Here is a 17,592-nt window from a genome sequence, read left to right as displayed (position 1 = left end):
ATAAGGCTTTTATGTGCGCCTTAAAGTGCTATAAAAAAAATTTGGGTGGGGGTGTAATATGATATTAAATTGTGAAAGTATTCACGACTCTTCAATAAAGCAAGCTATTCAAGCAGTTTAATTATATTTTATATATGTTTGTAGTACAGCGGTCCTCAAAGTGGGGTTGGCGGACCCCCGGAAGTCCGTGGCCTGACTGCAGGGGTTTTGTGAAATCATTTGGGTTATTAATTTCAAAAATGTATCTATTTGCGTTCATTTCATTTTATTTGACATTCAATTGTGAACTTGTATTCACGGCTCTCCAATAAAGCAAGCAATTCAAGCAGTTTAATCTGTATTTTTTAAAATATAATAATTTCGAAATTGGTCAAAATGTGTTGTTTGACTACAATTGCTTGCTAAGGAAGCGCTGAAGCAACCTAAAGCTCGTCATGAGAAATATATCAGATTTTGGAAGTAACATCCCTAAGAGTGACCACTAATTTCGAACATGGTGGTCCTCAAAGAAGGGTGCGGACCTCTGGCGTTCTTTTTGTTTTTTTTTCTTTTTGTTATTCATGAAACACTGATCTTTCGCCGCTAGCTTCCGCTGGGAAACGCTCAAAGATTTGATGTACTCTCTCACAGGATCGATGGATCTTTATTTGGATTAGCTTCCGCTGAAATGTTTTCTCAGCGCTTGCTCTTGTACCCGTGCACCCGGGAAGCTCCGTGTACTAAGCTGACCTTGACCCGCTATTTGCTACCTCTGACGGAATGATCAGTTTTTGGTATACATGGATTGAAATCCTGCTACTTTTTTTGTTATTTTTCAGTGATGTCACGTGTGGACAATGAGGCAGACACCTGCACACTATCAGTGTTTAACTTGGGTAACGCCTTCCATTATAAAAGCTGCACGCATGCATGCAGCGGCAAGCAAAAAAGCGAGCGAGCGAGCGAGCGAGGGCCTTTGTGTTTGGATGACTTCCAGGAGCTGATTGCGGCCGCACACGGTGAGTAAGCCGCTTTCTTCTCCGGTCACTCGGACTTTGAAGAACCGGAGGAAAACCGCTATATCGCGATAGATGGTTATTAAAAATAATCTGTCATTGTTTATCTTTCTGGCAGTGGTAACTTAAAAATGAGCTTCAGCTTTTTTTGTTTGTTTTTTTTTTTCCAACATCAATGTGCCTTTTTATAACGGTCATATTTTTACTTGCAATGATTAAGGCGTGGATGTCGTTTGCCTGTTGCAGCTTGTGTTGTTACTGCATTATTTTTAAGAGAAGAAGTGAGCGGACCGAACCACCGTACGAGTGCATTGTTGTTCACGCACAGGAATATTACTAAAACGTTTCTTAATTGCGTTGTTTTGGCATACACACATAATCATAAGCTTGGTGTGACGGATGCTGCGAATCTTTCGGTATTTATGGTAAAGGGAAAATGTATGGAGGACCAAAAGTGCCAAAATTCAATAGATAAATGTACCATTCAATCAGTAGATATAAATGTCATTCAATAATTAAATGTGTCATTGATTAATTCAAAGTGTCATTAATTACATAAATGTTGAATTCATTAAAAACGTTTCATTGAATTAATTAAACATTTATTAAATTATTGGCACTTTATTTAATGACACATTTAGTTAATTATTAACACTTTTATTTAATCATTGACACATTTATTTAATTAATGACTGTTGGATCTTTGTGAAAGATTCCTGCGCGTTCGGGTATGAGCCGGGATAAACACACATGCGTCAACAACACTTCGAAGATTTATTATTACCAAATTGTCTCATGCAGTTTACAAGCCAATTGTCCAAAACAGATCTCTCTGGATCATTCCCGTGTCATGGTGAGAATGATGCCGGTTCCTCATCCGCCCTCTTCTTTTATATTTGCCGGACCACTGAATGGGGGTTGTCGTCATGTTGGGTTGTTTCTTGTCCTCTGCTGCCCCCTTTCGGTTGGAGGATTTCAATCCAGACGTTTCAGCAACTGTGTAGAGTAGACGCTTTTGAACATACTCAAGTACACTTAGAAACGTTCTTATTTCTACACCAATATATAGCCCTGACTTTTATTGTTATCTGATCTTCTAACTCCTACATCATAAGGTACAATATTTCAGTATCTTATTGTTTGCGCCCGTATGTGTGTGTGTGTGTGTGTGTGGTGTGTGTGTGTGTCTGTGCCCCCACCGTCCCAGACCTGTGGACGCCAATCACATCAGTGTATTCGAGGTCGAGCATCGAACAATGCGTTCTGGAGGACTTCACCCCCCCACTCCTATCTTTTATGGCGCCCGTCTCTTTTGTTATTGCCGCCAGTAAGTCCCTGATCGTCTAGTCCTCAATACGTATTATAATTTGTGCCCTATTGATACTTTGTGTCTTTGTTTTACCGAGCGTATCACAAAGACAAATGATTGCATTAGGTGTTGACCCCCCCGGGCTGGCTCTACAGAAAGTCGCTGCTCTGAATTTTACTTGCCAATTAACCTATGTGAAACTACATTCCTTCACGACACATTTATTTAATTATTGACACTTTTATTTAATGACACGCTGTTGCTTCGTTTCATCCTTCGCTTATCTGTCGAGCTCGCTCGTCAAAGTTTAATGGGCGGGTCCTAACACCTGATTTGTACCCTGCTTTGTTCTTGCAAGGGTAGCCAATCAGGTGTTAGGGCCCGCCCATCAAACTTTGACGGGCGAGTGCGGCAAATAAGCGAAGGATGAAACACGGCCAGTTTTCGGCAATTACTGTAGTTTATCTGTCAACCTCGCTCGTCAAGTTAGTGGGCGGGCCCAAAGCCTGTCAACTCAAATCATGTCCAATCCATTACTATGTCCTGAAGCGGTTGGAAACATGGCGGATGCGATGACCGAGGACCTTCGTGAGCTTTCACGACAGTTCGGTAGAGGGATTTTAGACCTTGCTGAAAATGTGGAGGGAGGGCTTGTAGAAAACGATTTTATTCAACGCAAAGTGAAGGAATTGTTTTGGCTTGAAGAGCAGGGTAACCAATCAAGGTGTTAGCGCCCGCCTGTCAAATTTTGACGAGCGAGCTTGACAGATAAGCAAAGCATGAAACGTCGCAACAGCGTGTCATTAAATAGAAGTGTCAATAATTAAATAAATGTGTCCTTAATTAAATAAATGTGTCAATAATTAAATAAATGTGTCATTAAATAATGACATGTGTCATTAATTAAATAAAAGTGTCAATAATTAAATCAATGTTTAATTGATTCAAAGAAACGTTTTTAATTAATTAAAAAAATATTGAATTAATGACATTTTTAATTAATGACTCATTTAATTATTTAAAGACATTTATATTTAATGATTTTGGCACTTTTGGTCCTCCATAAAAACGAGCCACGTCGCGAGGAAGGGGAAAAACAATAGCTTGGAGCGCATTCAACGTTACACTGGCGAGGCGTTCAATGACTGCTCACAAGACTGCTCACAATGTGGGAAATCAGCAACATACTTAACACGCATCAAGTATATAATTTACAGATAGAATCACATGACAAGGTGAAGAGTTGACAAGGGATGAGATCAATTCTGTTTTGCTATAGTTTTTATTGTTGCCAAAGTGTAACATAGAAAATACCACAATTTGACCCTAAAGTTAAGGGTGCGTTCTATACACAGGTGCCTCTTATATTTGGGGAATTTCGGTATGTAACTTACGGATGTGAACACAAGAAAATATGAAGACTTTTGCAAGAGATTATTTTGTTTCGCTATGGTTTTGGCTTTGTTGCCAAAGTGTTGGTGCGCCTTATAGACGGCAACGTAGAAAAAAACAGAATTTGACCCTAAGATTTAGGGTGCGATTCATACACAGGTGCGTCTTTTATTTGGGGGATTAAGGTATATAACTAAGGGATATGAACACGGGAAAACATGGAGAGTTTAGGAAGGTGGCATTTGTTCTGTTTTGCTAGCTTTTACATTGTTGCCAAAGTGTTGGGGCATCTTATACACGCTAACATCAAAAATACCTGAATTTGACCAAAAAGTTAACGGCGCGTTCTACACATGGTGTGTCATATTTGGGTAATTACGGTATTCATACGTTACCATTTTTTGGGTGGTCACAACATATACCGTATTCCCAAAAATGAAGGCAAAAAATGTGGGTGCGTCCTATACGAAAGCAGACCCTGATGTTGGTAAATATTGCAAAATTGCGTACTTATATTGATATGGGCCTGAAAAGCAATCGTACGAAACCTCTCTACATGACACCGTTTTGGTCAATGACATGTCTGAGGCCGTTCTCATATCTGTAAAGATCCCTCAAGAAGGTTGGCCTGGTTCTTTTATCTTGAATGCTAATAGCAATTAGCAGAAGACTGCATGATCTCCAACTATTTACTGTATACCGAAAAGACGGAGTAAGAAAGAAAGTTTAACTTAGCACAAATATACACATATACATATAAATATACTTAGCACATATATTTACCCGGAGGAAGTGTGGAGATGTAAAATAAATAAATACATTTCAAATACTCAAACGCCCTGTTTGAAAATGTTCTATCCTATCCATGCTCCAATTTTGAAGCAATTGACATTGGGACAAGGCGTAAAAACTGCTAGTTTTTGTCAAAGGAAGTGCGGTCTTACAAAGTCAATCTGTTTTTAAATCAACAAAACACCGTACTTTTAAGGTTTTCGGTCGCAATTTGATTACAAAAATAAGGTTAATATTTCATTGAATCACGATTCTGTTCTCGTAAACTCTTGATCGATTTTAGCACCGTTCTAAACAGTCTTTTAATGTAACCCAGTGTTTTTCCATCTGTAGACTTCCCACAACTGATCTGATTGTTCTGTTTTGATTCCCTTTAGCTCAGCGCCAACTCGTTGCGCATTATAAGCGGCGCGCCTCATACTGCGGAAAATACGGTACTAGCAACTTTAGAGACTGGAGTCAATGTTTGTTGTAGGAGGGCGAGCAAGTGGAGATGGAGCTGCAGCAGAGCAACGCCGTCAAAGACCAGGTATCTTCGGCGCCGGGCGCCACCACGTCGTTCTCGGGCCCGGCTTGAGATCTTCCTTTGTGTTCTTTTCGGGTGTGCAGCTTGCAGATGGCGCGCAGCGAGGCGCCACCGTCAGTTTCCACAACATCCACTACAAGGTGACGCAGTCCGCAGGATGTTTATGCTGGACCAAGAAGAAGAGCGCCAAAGACATCCTAGTCGACCTCAAGTGAGAAACCTCTGTGCACGCCGGCGTTTTGTGTTAGCGGGAAGGAAGCGCGCTTTGTTCCGCACGCAACCGTGATTGTTTTCAAGAAGCTTGGGCTCGCACAAAATGCCGCCGCTCTTTGTGAAAGGCAACATGGACACGTAGCTCGCGTGGGAACAAAGGCCGCGCCCGTCGGGCTCGTATCTGCTGTGTTTTACTAGCCGGCCCGCTAATGATTGACCGATCCGAGCGAGAGCCCAAGGTCACGTCAAGTCACGTGTTTAACACTAATTCACGTGCGCGCATCCTTTAGAAACGGTAAGATCTTAAATTGGTCGTTGTAAAGCGCAGGTGTCAAACTCAAGGCCAGGGGCGTCATTTTCAAGCCCAAGTGAGCCATAATATTTGTTTTGGGATCTTTTCTAGCATGTAAGTCTACTTACGTTTAGTTGAAGGTCATGCCACTGGATCTGTTATGAACATAAATGTTTAGAATGCCAAATCCATATTTTCAGGTACAGTATGTTGGTCAGAGAATACGAATGAAAAGAAATGCAGTAGTGGTGTAACACCATTTAATTTCAATGACAGTAATATTATAATGTAACTAATTACTTTGGAATCACAGTAAAAAGTCACAAATTATGAATTACAATTTTGAAGTAACTTGCCCAAGACTGCTTGTTAGCTGTTTGTTGGTTTTATGAAATAATTTGAGACTTTTGTCCATGCATGGGGATGTGATTGTGTTTTGCTGTTCAGATCCAAGGATGGTGTTGCTTTTTTTGTTGTCATGTTTGACTGGCCAAAATAAACACGACAGCAAGAATCTTATTTCTTGATTGTATTTTTTTAATACAAGCAATGAAAGGAAACATCTTGTCATGGAAGTTCACCTTAAAACACCATTGTATGGCAGAGTAGTCACATGGTGCGTCATTCTGTCCAGGATGCATGCGCTGCAGGGAAAATAAACATTTCATCATGAAGGCTCATTATTGTAGCCTACATTTAGATTGTAGGCTAATGTAGACACTTACCACATGAGTTGCCTTCATTATTATTGACACATATTATATATATATATATATATATATATATATATATATATATATATATATATATATATATATATATATATATATATATATATATATATATATATATATATATATATATATATATATATATATATATATATATATATATATATATATATATATATATATATATATATATATATATATATATATATATTGATTTCAAATCAATATGGCTCTTTAAACATTTTGGGTTGCCCACACCTGCGCTACATCCATGGACTCCAAATGCGAGATAGAAGCTTTCCAATTCCCTAATTAAAGACATTTTGTTTCGTAAATTCAACCTGAGTAATACTTTGTTTTACTTGTCGTGTATGCGACAGATGACATTGAGACAAATGTTACTGAAACCGTCTTCTCTAATTGTAGGGCAGGCAGTTATGAGATCTTACATTCAAGATTTGAATATCATGCGCAGCATGATAATGCCATGATTGGTAATAGTTGTGCTCTCGTCCCCTGCAATCCCTCAGATGTGGGTTATTATTTGTTTTGGTTTTACACTTATATTACCGTGTCTTTCAGTTGCAGTGTAACTGTAGAACAACAGACATGGTGTTAAATTTAAGTTTAAGTACTAAAACAGAAAAAAGAAATCGCGTGAGTGCAGGCAGGAGTATCCAGCACCTGACGAATGATGGAGCAGAAAAAAAAAAGTCAAATCTCGCCCTCTGGTGATGGCTGAAGGTTGGGCAAAACTACACAGATGACTGAAGGACCGGCGATTCCGATTTTGTCCGGCTTGAAAAAGTGACGGACCGCCGATGACAACAAAAGCGTTTCTTCATTGCAAGCATGATTGATTGTAATCATCATCAGCACGTGTTCTCCCCTCCCCAGTGGCGTCATGAAGCCGGGCCTCAACGCCATCATGGGAGCGACCGGAAGCGGAAAGTCCTCGTGAGCGCCGCACGCTAACGGTACAAATTTGCCGTCATTGTTGTCAGCTGTCACATTTTGCGTTGGGCCCGTAGGTTCCTGGACGTTCTGGCCGCTAGGAAGGACCCGGCAGGTCTGTCGGGTGAAGTCCTGATTGACGGCGCCCCCCAGCCGCCTAACTTCAAATGCCTGTCGGGGTACGTTGTGCAGGTGAGCCGCATGAATGCAGTTCATTTGGTTGCCTTGAGATGGCGCTGGTATATTGTTGGAATGCGCAGAATTTTGTTTAGCTCATTTTATTTGTACGTTTGTATTTGACATTTCCAGCCATCTGGGCATCATTTACAAGCAGTGTTGGGAGTCATGCAGTCGCACGACTTTTAACGCGGTAGGGTAGTGCATTACACACAAAATAAAGTCATATTTTACTATAATATATCACCTCAAAAACAGTCCTAAACCCTTTAAATTGATAATATTAATTAAAGCCTTTGATCACATGAATGCAGTGCATTTGGTTGCCCTGAGATGGCGCTAGTGTATTGTTGCTATGCACAGAACTGTGTTTAGGTTGTTTTATTTGTATGTTTTTATTTGACATCTCCAGCAATCTGGAAGCATCATTTCCAAGTCCCAGGGAGCAATGATATTTATTTTCTGTATAATTTTGAGCACATGAATTGACTTAACCCTTGTGCACATACTCTTTGCAAACAATGCACATTGCATTGTTTTTCCTAATTTTGTAAATGCTTTCAAAGACGTTTATGACCACTCAAATTGCTCAGTGGCGTCAGCTCTAATCATACATATGTAGGTAAAATTTATTAATACCCACAAAAAAAATACAAAATAGTATGGTCTGTCGTTATAGTGTATTAACTAATACAGTTAATACACTAATAGTTAACCATTAACTGCTCTCTACCGCCACCTACTGTCTTAAGACAAAACACAAGTCAACAAATAATTTTCTGTTTGCTGGCATACTTTGATTACCGCTCAACAGAATGTGGCAAAAATAGCAGGAAAATCAATGTTATAAATCCCATTCATATGCAGCTCAAAAATTGCAATTATAATGATCTTATGCAGTCCAAAATTTGGACAAAATCCAAAATCTTGCACGTCCAGCTGCAATTACATAGAAATGTCAGAATTGATGCATTTTGAATAACATTTTTTAATTTTCTAATGAAAACATATATAAAAAAAAAATAAATCATAGGAATTTCTTAATTTGAACATCCTGCCACAAGGGTTAAATAATGGTTAAAGTGTTGCTGAGACCAAAATAATACAACCTCAATTTTCTTTAATCATTCTGGAGGATTACGATCTTACTCGATATTAGCTTGTTCCAGTCTTGGGGTACTTACCATACCTGGTTTTCGTTTTTAGTTTAGCAACACTAGACAAAGTAGCCCTAACATCCTAACAAGCGTGTGACAAACACACTTGAAATTTATTGCGGCCCTCTGACAGAAACTAAAACTACAATGTGGCTCACCATAAAAATGAGTTTGACACCCCTGCCCTAAGACCTACTTTGCGACAGGATGACGTGGTGATGGGAACGCTGACGGTCCGGGAGAACTTCAGCTTCTCGGCGGCGCTCCGTCTCCCTTCCGGCGTTCCTCAGGCCGTCAAGGAGCAGAAAGTGGGCCAACTGATCCAGGAGCTGGGCTTGAGCCGCGTGGCCGACTCTCGGGTGAGGCGGGCCGCGCGTTCGGGAAGCGGCGTGACGTTCTGACGGCGGCGTGGCGCGCAGGTGGGCACCCAGCTGATCCGGGGCATCTCCGGCGGCGGAATAGAGAATAAATCGAATCAAAACCCGACAGGGGCGGAACCAACAGGACGGCGACGGCGAAAATGGTGTCAAAAGCAAGTTACAAAATAAGGCGCTCGAAAAACGGGCTCGGGGGGAGAAAAAGTAACGACAAAAGAAAGCACGGAAAATTCTCACGAAGCAAAGTAACAACTGAGGGAAACAACCGGGAGACGGACGAATAAATACGATAAGAACAAACTCGGGAAAAACTCGAAAAGCAAGGAACGCAGACGCAACGGCGGTTCAGAGAATAATCCGCCGCCGCCCTGCTCCGGCTGCGCTAAATAGATGATGGAATTGAGAACAGGTGCGCAACCGGTGGTTCCACCCCTTACTTGCTTAGGCCTGTCCTGCAATAAGACAACCGAGTTGGCGGTGCTGGAAAGTCAAGGCCCGGGGGCCAGATCCGTCCCGCCACATCATTTTATGTGGGCCGCCAAATGCTGATTTGACTTCCAAGTTTCTGGCTACAAATTTTCAAGTTGTCTTCAACTTTTACTATTTTCCTTGTGACCAATAGTCGCTTTTCCCTCACTTTTTAGTGGTCTCTGATTTCAAAATACCCCATTCCTAATATATACAGCGCTATCCGTCAATTGAAACCCATTCTGAAAAATTGGAATAAATTGGGTTTGAAATGCCCGAAATATTCATTTTGACTGGTAATTGATGAAAATTTGCTTCAAAGTAAATAACGCGCTTGGTGCTTCTAAAAGTGAATAGGCTTCCCTTTTTTCATTGGTTTGCACTCCGCACGTAAGTTAGCTGTGTTGCCCTGTGTGCCAAGTATTTGCCATGTCTTGGGTCAGTTTGTTTTCATGATCATTTATTTATTGATTGATTTTGATTTGTGATTATTACTTGTAAGTATCAAGCCCTGAAGCCTTGGTTATAGAAACAGACATGTTTGACCAAACATGATGAATAATTGAGCAAAATATTGAGCAAAATAAGGGTAATTAGTATTTTGGACAGGACAGACAGTTCGTTGCCCACCTCTGGAAATGTTGTTGCCTTGTACTCGTGCAGGTGGACGCCTGGGTCTTGAAGAAGAGATCAGCAGGGGGATGGACAAGGGACAGTCTCACATCCTAGTTTCCCGCTTCCCCTTTTGTTTGTCCAGGATGGCCGAGAGCGGTCGCACCATCATCCTGTCCATCCACCAGCCTCGCTACTCCATTTACCGCCTCTTTGACAGCCTCACCCTGCTGGTCAACGGCAGACAGGTGGCCTCCGCCGCCGAGGCGCGCGGCGCCCGCGCGGCGGCTCACACTCTTCCAACTCATCCCTCAGGTGTACCACGGCTCGGCGCTCGGCACGCTGGACTACTTTGCGCAAATCGGTAGGACGCGCAGCGCTCTTATCCGCCGGAGCTTTGCGGAGGCCCGGCGTCCACGCTCGCTTCCTTTTCCAGGGTACGTGTGCGAGCCTCACAACAACCCTGCCGACTTCTTCCTGGACGTCATCAACGGGGACTCGGTCGCCAATGCCGTCGTGAACGGGGACGGGGAGGGTGCGTTGCAATACGACTGAATTCAATCCTCTTTATTGTCGTTGTGGTTCTCAACCTTTTTTCAGTGAAGCACCCCCTTCGAAATATGTTTTCAGCCAAGTAAACAGTGCAAAGCATTTGGGGGTAAAATAAATAAATACTGTAAATAAAAAAACACACCCCGTGTTTTTCGGACTATAAGGCGCGGCTTTTTTTTTTTTTTCCAATCATGATTTGAGCCCTGCGGCTCATAGTCCGGTGCGGCTAATCTGCCGGCTTTTCCCACCGGTCAAGCAAACGTGTGTTTAAGGAGTCAGTTTACGGAAAAACTATGAAATAGAACTGAAAAAATGTGACTCAATGGCTGTGCTCAAAAAGAGTTTTAATGAAAATATTGAAAAAAAAGATCTAAATTGAATAAGATCTTGTATGAAAGTTTGTGTAAATTTGATATAGGCTATACAGTATACGTGATTGAATTTACACATTTATGATTGTGTATATTGTTTGTTTGCAGTGCGTGCAACGTTCTCTAAAATTATCTGTCGATCAAACAACGGGAGATAGAATGCTATCGAAATATGGATTTCCAGTTTGAACTGCTATTTAACGCTGCAGTATTCTGTTGGTAATATCCATCCATCCATTTTCTATAAATATGATGTTGGGACTAAATATGCAAGCGTGTTCAGTCTGTTAAAGAGGGGACGTTGCAGTTGGTAGACAATTTTAATAAATATATAAAGAAAATTGAAGTTTCATATTACCACCATATCCCTGCGGCTTATAGTCCAGTGCGGCTTATCCGTGGCAAAAGATGTGTTTTTTTGTTTGTTTTTTTGCTCATTTTTAAAACATGCCATCGATGTCTGATTGATCAATCTTTAGGACCTTACAAACTTCATTTGTAGTGGTCCACAAAAAAATAACAGTTGTATAACAGACTTCAGCTTAGTCTAAAGCCGAAAAAAAAACCAAAACAAGTGCATCACACTGCCTGAAAGTAAACAAAAACAACAAAAAAAGATGAAATCACACTTCACGTGACAAAAACAAAGGCTTCTCCCTGGGATCACCCCCCCCCCCCCCTCCCGGGTGGTCGGCCATTGCGCGATTGGCGAAGCGCGCCGCACCGCACCGTTTTGTGGTCCGTTTAGGTGACCTGCTTCTAATCCTCCTCCTAGATTTGGATTCTTTGTTAAAGTCCAGGCAGGGAATCGAGGACAAACTGGTCGAGGAATACAGAAACTCTTCTGACTTCAAGCGGACCAAAGCGGAGTTAGGTAGGGATAAAACCTCTAGACAAAGACACCAAAAGAAACAGAAATGCAAACGGCGTCTCATTGGCTCACACCCTCAGAGGCGATTCTGCAAGGTAAGATGGTTGGGGGCACGACAGCCTCCAGAGCCATCACCTACAACACCAACTTCGTGACGCAGTTCCGCTGGGTTCTTAAGAGGACCTTCCGCAACCTGCTGCTCAACCCGCAGACCTCCATCGCTCAGGTGAGGAACCCGAAGAGTACTCGATAGCGGCATCTAGCGGCAACGTGAGGAACCGCGGCTGAGGTGCTTGTCCTTTAGGTGGCGGTGACCTTGTTCCTGGCGCTGGTCGTCGGAGCCATCTTCTTCGACGTGCGGCAAGACCAGAGCGGGATCCAAAACAGGTTCGATTGTCTTCTTTTGCGTCGGGCTCAACCCAGTCGGGGATCGCCATCGTCCTCTTCCATCGTCGGCTGCATCTTCTGCTCCAGCCAAGTCTACCATTTCCGAGCTTTTCCTCCTCCCTCTTGCTGTCGCTTCCCAGCGTCCTTCTTCCGGCGTGTGTCCTCGCGTCTCGAGTTTAAACCATCTCGAGAGCTCGGTCAGCAAAGCGTGCACTTCCGACAGCGTCCATCATGGCGCATCCTTGTAGATCAAGTCCAGACCATCTTGGTCCGGCACCTCCAGAGCTTAGTGTGTTCTTCCGACGGTGTCCCTCATGGTGTTTCCCGGTGCCGTTGATGCGCAAATGCACCGCCGCGGCATTTGAGAAGGACCGCTTCCAACTTTCTTTTCCGCTTTCCAAGTTGCCAGCCTTTTTTTCCGCACGCGCACTTCTTTTGGTTTCTTGGTGTTCCGGGTTCCACATCTTGTAGAGGAAACGGCAAGGACCTCCAGGCCAAACCGTGGCTTTGCTCGCAGGTTCGGCGCCCTCTTCTTCATCACCGTCAACCAGTGTTTCAGCTCCTTGTCCTCGGCCGAGCTCTTCATCAGCGAGAGGAAACTCTTCATGTGCGTACGACACAGAAAATTGCATCCTTTCAAAGGGTTCTTTTGTTTGATGATGTGTTTTGCATTTGGAGGCGAAACCTTTCGTTTTGGCTCGTTTTGGTTTTGGAAAGAAAACAAAACAAACTACCGTCATTTCTGCACCGTAAGGCGCAACTAAACGCGGCCTTACATTCCGCTGCGATTTCTACAGCGAATGAACCGCAAATTTTCATTTTAGGGAATGGAGAAAAAAAAAAACAAGACATCTTGATCGACATGTAAATCCTTCAATTTTTACCTCTGCATTTGAGTTATACTGTAAATGTATTTTTTTACAAGTTTTTTTTTATCACAACCTGTTTGACATTTTCATATTTTATATGTGCTCAAGTTCTGAAGCAATTTATACGGAGGCAAGGGGCAAAAAAAAACCCGCCGGTTTTTGTCAAAGAAAGCCCAACTTTATGAATAAATCCAGAAACTGTTTTTAAATCAGCAACACAATAGATTTTAAGGCTTTTGGTTGCAATTTGATTAAAAAATGTAGTTTGATATGAATTGAATCCTAATGATATTTTTCTAGATGATCTAAACCGCATTTTAATGTAATCAAAAGGATTTTTTAAATCATTCTTCAGATGATTTGCTTTACACAAATCATCTTTGGTCTTCATTTCTGATTGAAAAGGTTGACCGATTTATCAGATTGTTTTTTCTTGATTCCCTTTAGCGCATGCATAACGCAAGCCCAACCACTACCGTAGCTTCTATTGTATGCGCCCTATAATGCGGTTCGTCTTATAATCCATTTATGAGCTCAAATGAAAAAAAAATCCCTCAAATTGGCTCATTTGGGTTATTTTTGACCCAACTTTATTCACTCCAAAAGATGGGTGGAATGAGTCGTCCTCAAAATTAAGAATTGGAGCCAATTTTGGGTACCTTTTTGCAAACAGCTTTTTGGGCTCGAATGACTAATCCCCAAAATTGGGTTGGTCCTTTTTTGAGCCGATTTGAGTTATCCTCGACCCAGTTGTACACATTCCAAAAGATGAGTCAAAAGAGTAGTCCTTGAAAAGATAATTGGAGCCAATTTTTGATGCCTTTTTATAATCCATTTTGGGTTCAAATGACTCATCCCCAAATTTGGGTTGGTCCTTTTTTGGGTTATTTCTGACCCAACTTTCTACACTCCAAAAGATGAGTCATAACAGTAGTCCTTGAGAAGAAAATTGGGGCCAATTTTGGATGCCTTTTTATAATCCATTTTGGGCTCAAATGACTAATCCCCCAAATTGTGTTGGTCCTTTTTTGGGATATTTTTGACCCAAATTTATACACTCCAAAAATGTGTCAAATGTGTAATCTTCAAAATAAAAATTGAGCACTCCAATTTTTGGGCTGGAACGGATTCCCTCCAAAAAAAATTGATTTTCGCTTGAGCGCAAAAATGACGAGAGGCAGTAAAATCCCTCTGTTTGCAGACACGAGTACATCAGCGGCTACTACCGGGTGTCGGTCTACTTCCTGTCTATGATCCTCTCCGACATAGTGGCGCTGAGGACCGTCCCCGCATTGCTCTTCAGCTGCGTGGCCTACTTCATGATTGGTGAGCGTTTCCGCAACAAAATGCAGCAGTGCTGCCTAGCTTGCGTTTGTATTTTTTTTCTCAACTAAAAACGGCACGCCAAGGTAGCACGCCGGTTAGTTAGCACGTCGGCCGTACGGCAGCGCGTTTGAGCAAAACGGCTTGTGACGGGTGCAGGCCTGAAGGCCACGGCGCCGGCCTTCTTCCTCTTCGTCTTGACGGTGACTCTGGTGGCGTACGCCGCCACCGCCATGGCCCTGGCAATCTCGGCCGATCAGACGGTGGTGGCCATCGCCAACATCTTCATGACCATCGCCTGCGTCTTCATGATGGTGAGGCTCGCCCCCGCCGCCGGCGCCGGCCGCCGCGGGAGCCGTCCCGTCCCTCGATAGCGCCGTCGTCCTTTCAGATATTCGCAGGCCTGCTGGTCAATCTGCCCTCCATCGTCGGCTGGCTGGCTTGGCTGAAATACTTGAGCATACCGCGCTACGGGCTCGCCGTAAGTTTGACGCCGATCGCCGTCTCGAGTTCAACGGGGGCCACTGGACTCTTGGAGCCTGAGTCCTGACCGCAACCTTTCCCGTTTTTCTCGCTAGTTTTCTTCCTTTTGAGTCGGAGCGGTCCCCCAAAATGTATGCATTGATTGATTGATTGTTGGATTGATTTTTTCCAACTAAAGCAAGGGTTCTCAAACGTCTTGGAGTCAGGGACCCCTTTTTTTGGAATGAAAGTTTTTCCAAGGACCCCCCCCACCCCCATTGCAAATGTTTGCGGAAACAAAACAAAAAAACCTCATTGAAGCCAATGCTTCTCAATGATATTTTGCAAAGCCCTCCCCCAAGAAAGAGAAAACCTTTCGCCCCCCCTCCCACTTGTCATGTCAAATATGAATAAAATTATTATCTATGAAACGGCATCATTTATCTTTATCATTTACCTCAACAAAACAAAAAAGCAATACAATATGGGTTAACTATAAACAACTGCCAACTACTTTTTATAGTGTTTATAAAAGTTACAGGTTAGTCTAAAACTGAAAAAGATAACTAAGGGCGTCAAAAAATTCAAATAAAATAACATAATAAAAATCAAATATATGGATAAAAAAAACAAGAAAAAATGAAAAGAATCACATTTGAAATTAAAAAACAATGCAAATTTTATCGCAATGACACTTCACGTGAAAAAAATAAAGCCTTTTCACCCGCCTCACTATTTGAAAAGTACTGATGGAAGTGGCCTTTTTATTCAGCAACATATTCAATTTGACAACAAGTATATTTGTTCTTACTTTTCAGCCATACTGAAGTTTACTAAATAATTTGCCTTTATATTTCTCACGACAAACCCCCCCCCACAAAAGTCCTAACTTCTTTGTGGGTTTTCATTTAGATCCTTCCGTGAATTATTTTCACTTCTGTTGAAGCAGACAAAAAAAAACAGATTTATTTTTTGACAAAAGCAAGACTGTAACAAAACAAAAAAAAAAAAAAAAAAAGAAAAAAAAAAAATATATATATATATATATATATATATATATATATATATATAAATATCCTGATTCTTTCCCGCGTCCCATCCAGGCGCTGCAGGTGAACGAGTTCTACGGTCTGGATTTCTGCCGCGGTCTCAACGTCAGCAGCGTGGCGCCGGGCACAATGTAAGACGAGGCCAGTTGCCAAATGTGGAATTGTGGGTAATCTTGCTTCTTGTGGATCGGTCCAGTTGCAGAGGGCAGGACTTCTTGGCGCAGCAAGGCGTGGACTACTCCACTTGGGGCTTCTGGCAGAACCACGTGGCCCTGGGGATCATGACCTTGAGCTTCCTGGCCATCGCTTACCTCAAACTGCGCTTCATCAGGAAGTTGACCTAGGGCCAAACAAACGTTGACAGGCCAAGCGCCAAGCCCACCCAAAGAAAATGCGACCATGGCAAAACCAAGCCTCATTGTCTGGCTTGATCTTTGTTTTTGGCGCCGCCTCTGGCCGCTCTGAACATAACATTTTGTCGTGAGGAAAACGGTGACACACCTTGATGTGTCTCTCTGTGTATGCTGTCATTTATTATAAAATGCCCCAAATGAGTGTTGTTTGTTGACCTGTGACAGTGGATGACATGCTAGCTAGCTAGGCGCTGCCTTGTTTGCGGTAACTTGTTAGCATTTTCCTTTGTGGCAGCTAATTCCATTTGCAAAGGGGTTAAGTACGCATTTGCGTCGAATTGTTGTTTTGCATTGAAATGAATAGAATTTAGCACCATAGGATTGATTTATTAATCAATAAAAATCTCAAGCGTCGTGCTGATAAAAAGGTTAGATGGCACTGGAATGTTTCCGTTTCTATTTGAAAAGGTTAGAGCAGCAAAATGCAGACGAAGCCTCAGAAAACATTCTCCATTCATGAGGCTTCTTTATACTATTTATTTGTTCATGTTTCACGGGCTATTTTTTCAATACGAAAGCAACAAATATACTTTTTGAAGTAGATTTCTAACTAGTATTCGAATTCAAATATTTTCCCGTGGACAAATGTTTATTTAGAATTATTCCAATTTGACAACAGGTGTGACGCTTCGTATTCATTTTATGTGGTCAAACACATAATAATAATTAAGTTAACGATGAATTTGTGTGACAGATCTCTTCCGTAATCCCAAAAGAGGACGCTTTATGTTGAATATTGTTCTGTGGACAAATATTCATTTGAAATTATTTCTTTTCGTGAACGGGTCTGACGCTTTATGTTGATGTATTTTTGGTGTGGACAATTATGTTTGAATGATTGCGTTATTTCCTTTTAAGGACAGATTTCTTCTATGATCCAAAAGAGGACACTTTAGGTTGATTTTTTTCTTCTTCTTGTGGACCAGACAAATGACGTTTGAAAGGTTCTAAACTTGAACAAATCAGACACTGATGGCATGCTTAAAGTCTTTTTTTAAACCCCCGCAAATGCTTTGCACTGGTTAAGGGGTACTTGGCTGAAAACATATTTCACAGGAGGGCACGTCACCGAAAAAGATTTGAGAACCACTGATTTAGAGGGGCTTTGATTGTATTCACTTACACGCCTCTAGAGGGCGCAAGACACCATCAGCCGGCCATGAGGGCAGCTCGATTTCTCACATCCGCTTGAGCACTCGATTCTAATGTCGGGCAAGTTGATGCACTTTGTTATTTTTGTTTGTTTTGAACGAAGCTGTAACCCGTAGAAACGCTTTAAAAAAAAAAAAAAAACAACAGT

The 17,592-nt window shown here is 42.0% G+C and overlaps 1 protein-coding gene across 1 annotated transcript; it reads left to right on the top strand.

The window, feature by feature from the left end:
* The first annotated feature begins 3,425 nt into the window (after positions 1 to 3,425).
* LOC148428756 (broad substrate specificity ATP-binding cassette transporter ABCG2-like) lies at positions 3,426 to 16,434 on the top strand. Its single transcript, XM_088422835.1, has 19 exons — positions 3,426 to 3,472; positions 4,964 to 5,017; positions 5,098 to 5,225; positions 7,148 to 7,207; positions 7,282 to 7,396; positions 8,745 to 8,897; positions 8,958 to 9,063; positions 10,047 to 10,243; positions 10,311 to 10,359; positions 10,432 to 10,530; positions 11,694 to 11,792; positions 11,870 to 12,015; positions 12,094 to 12,176; positions 12,694 to 12,783; positions 14,247 to 14,371; positions 14,528 to 14,682; positions 14,760 to 14,849; positions 15,934 to 16,010; positions 16,076 to 16,434. The coding sequence occupies exons 1-19, from the start codon at positions 3,446 to 3,448 to the stop codon at positions 16,221 to 16,223; spliced, it is 2,001 nt and encodes a 666-aa protein (XP_088278961.1). The 5' UTR covers positions 3,426 to 3,445; the 3' UTR covers positions 16,224 to 16,434.
* The last annotated feature ends 1,158 nt before the right edge of the window (positions 16,435 to 17,592 follow it).

The sequence above is a fragment of the Hippichthys cyanospilos genome, chromosome 1, assembly GCF_059441005.1.
Source record: "Hippichthys cyanospilos isolate Australia breed blue-spotted pipefish chromosome 1, RoL_Hcya_1.0, whole genome shotgun sequence".
Classification (NCBI taxonomy): domain Eukaryota; kingdom Metazoa; phylum Chordata; class Actinopteri; order Syngnathiformes; family Syngnathidae; genus Hippichthys; species Hippichthys cyanospilos.
Note: the sequence above shows the minus strand (reverse complement) of the source record. Positions and strands in the feature narration are given on the sequence as shown.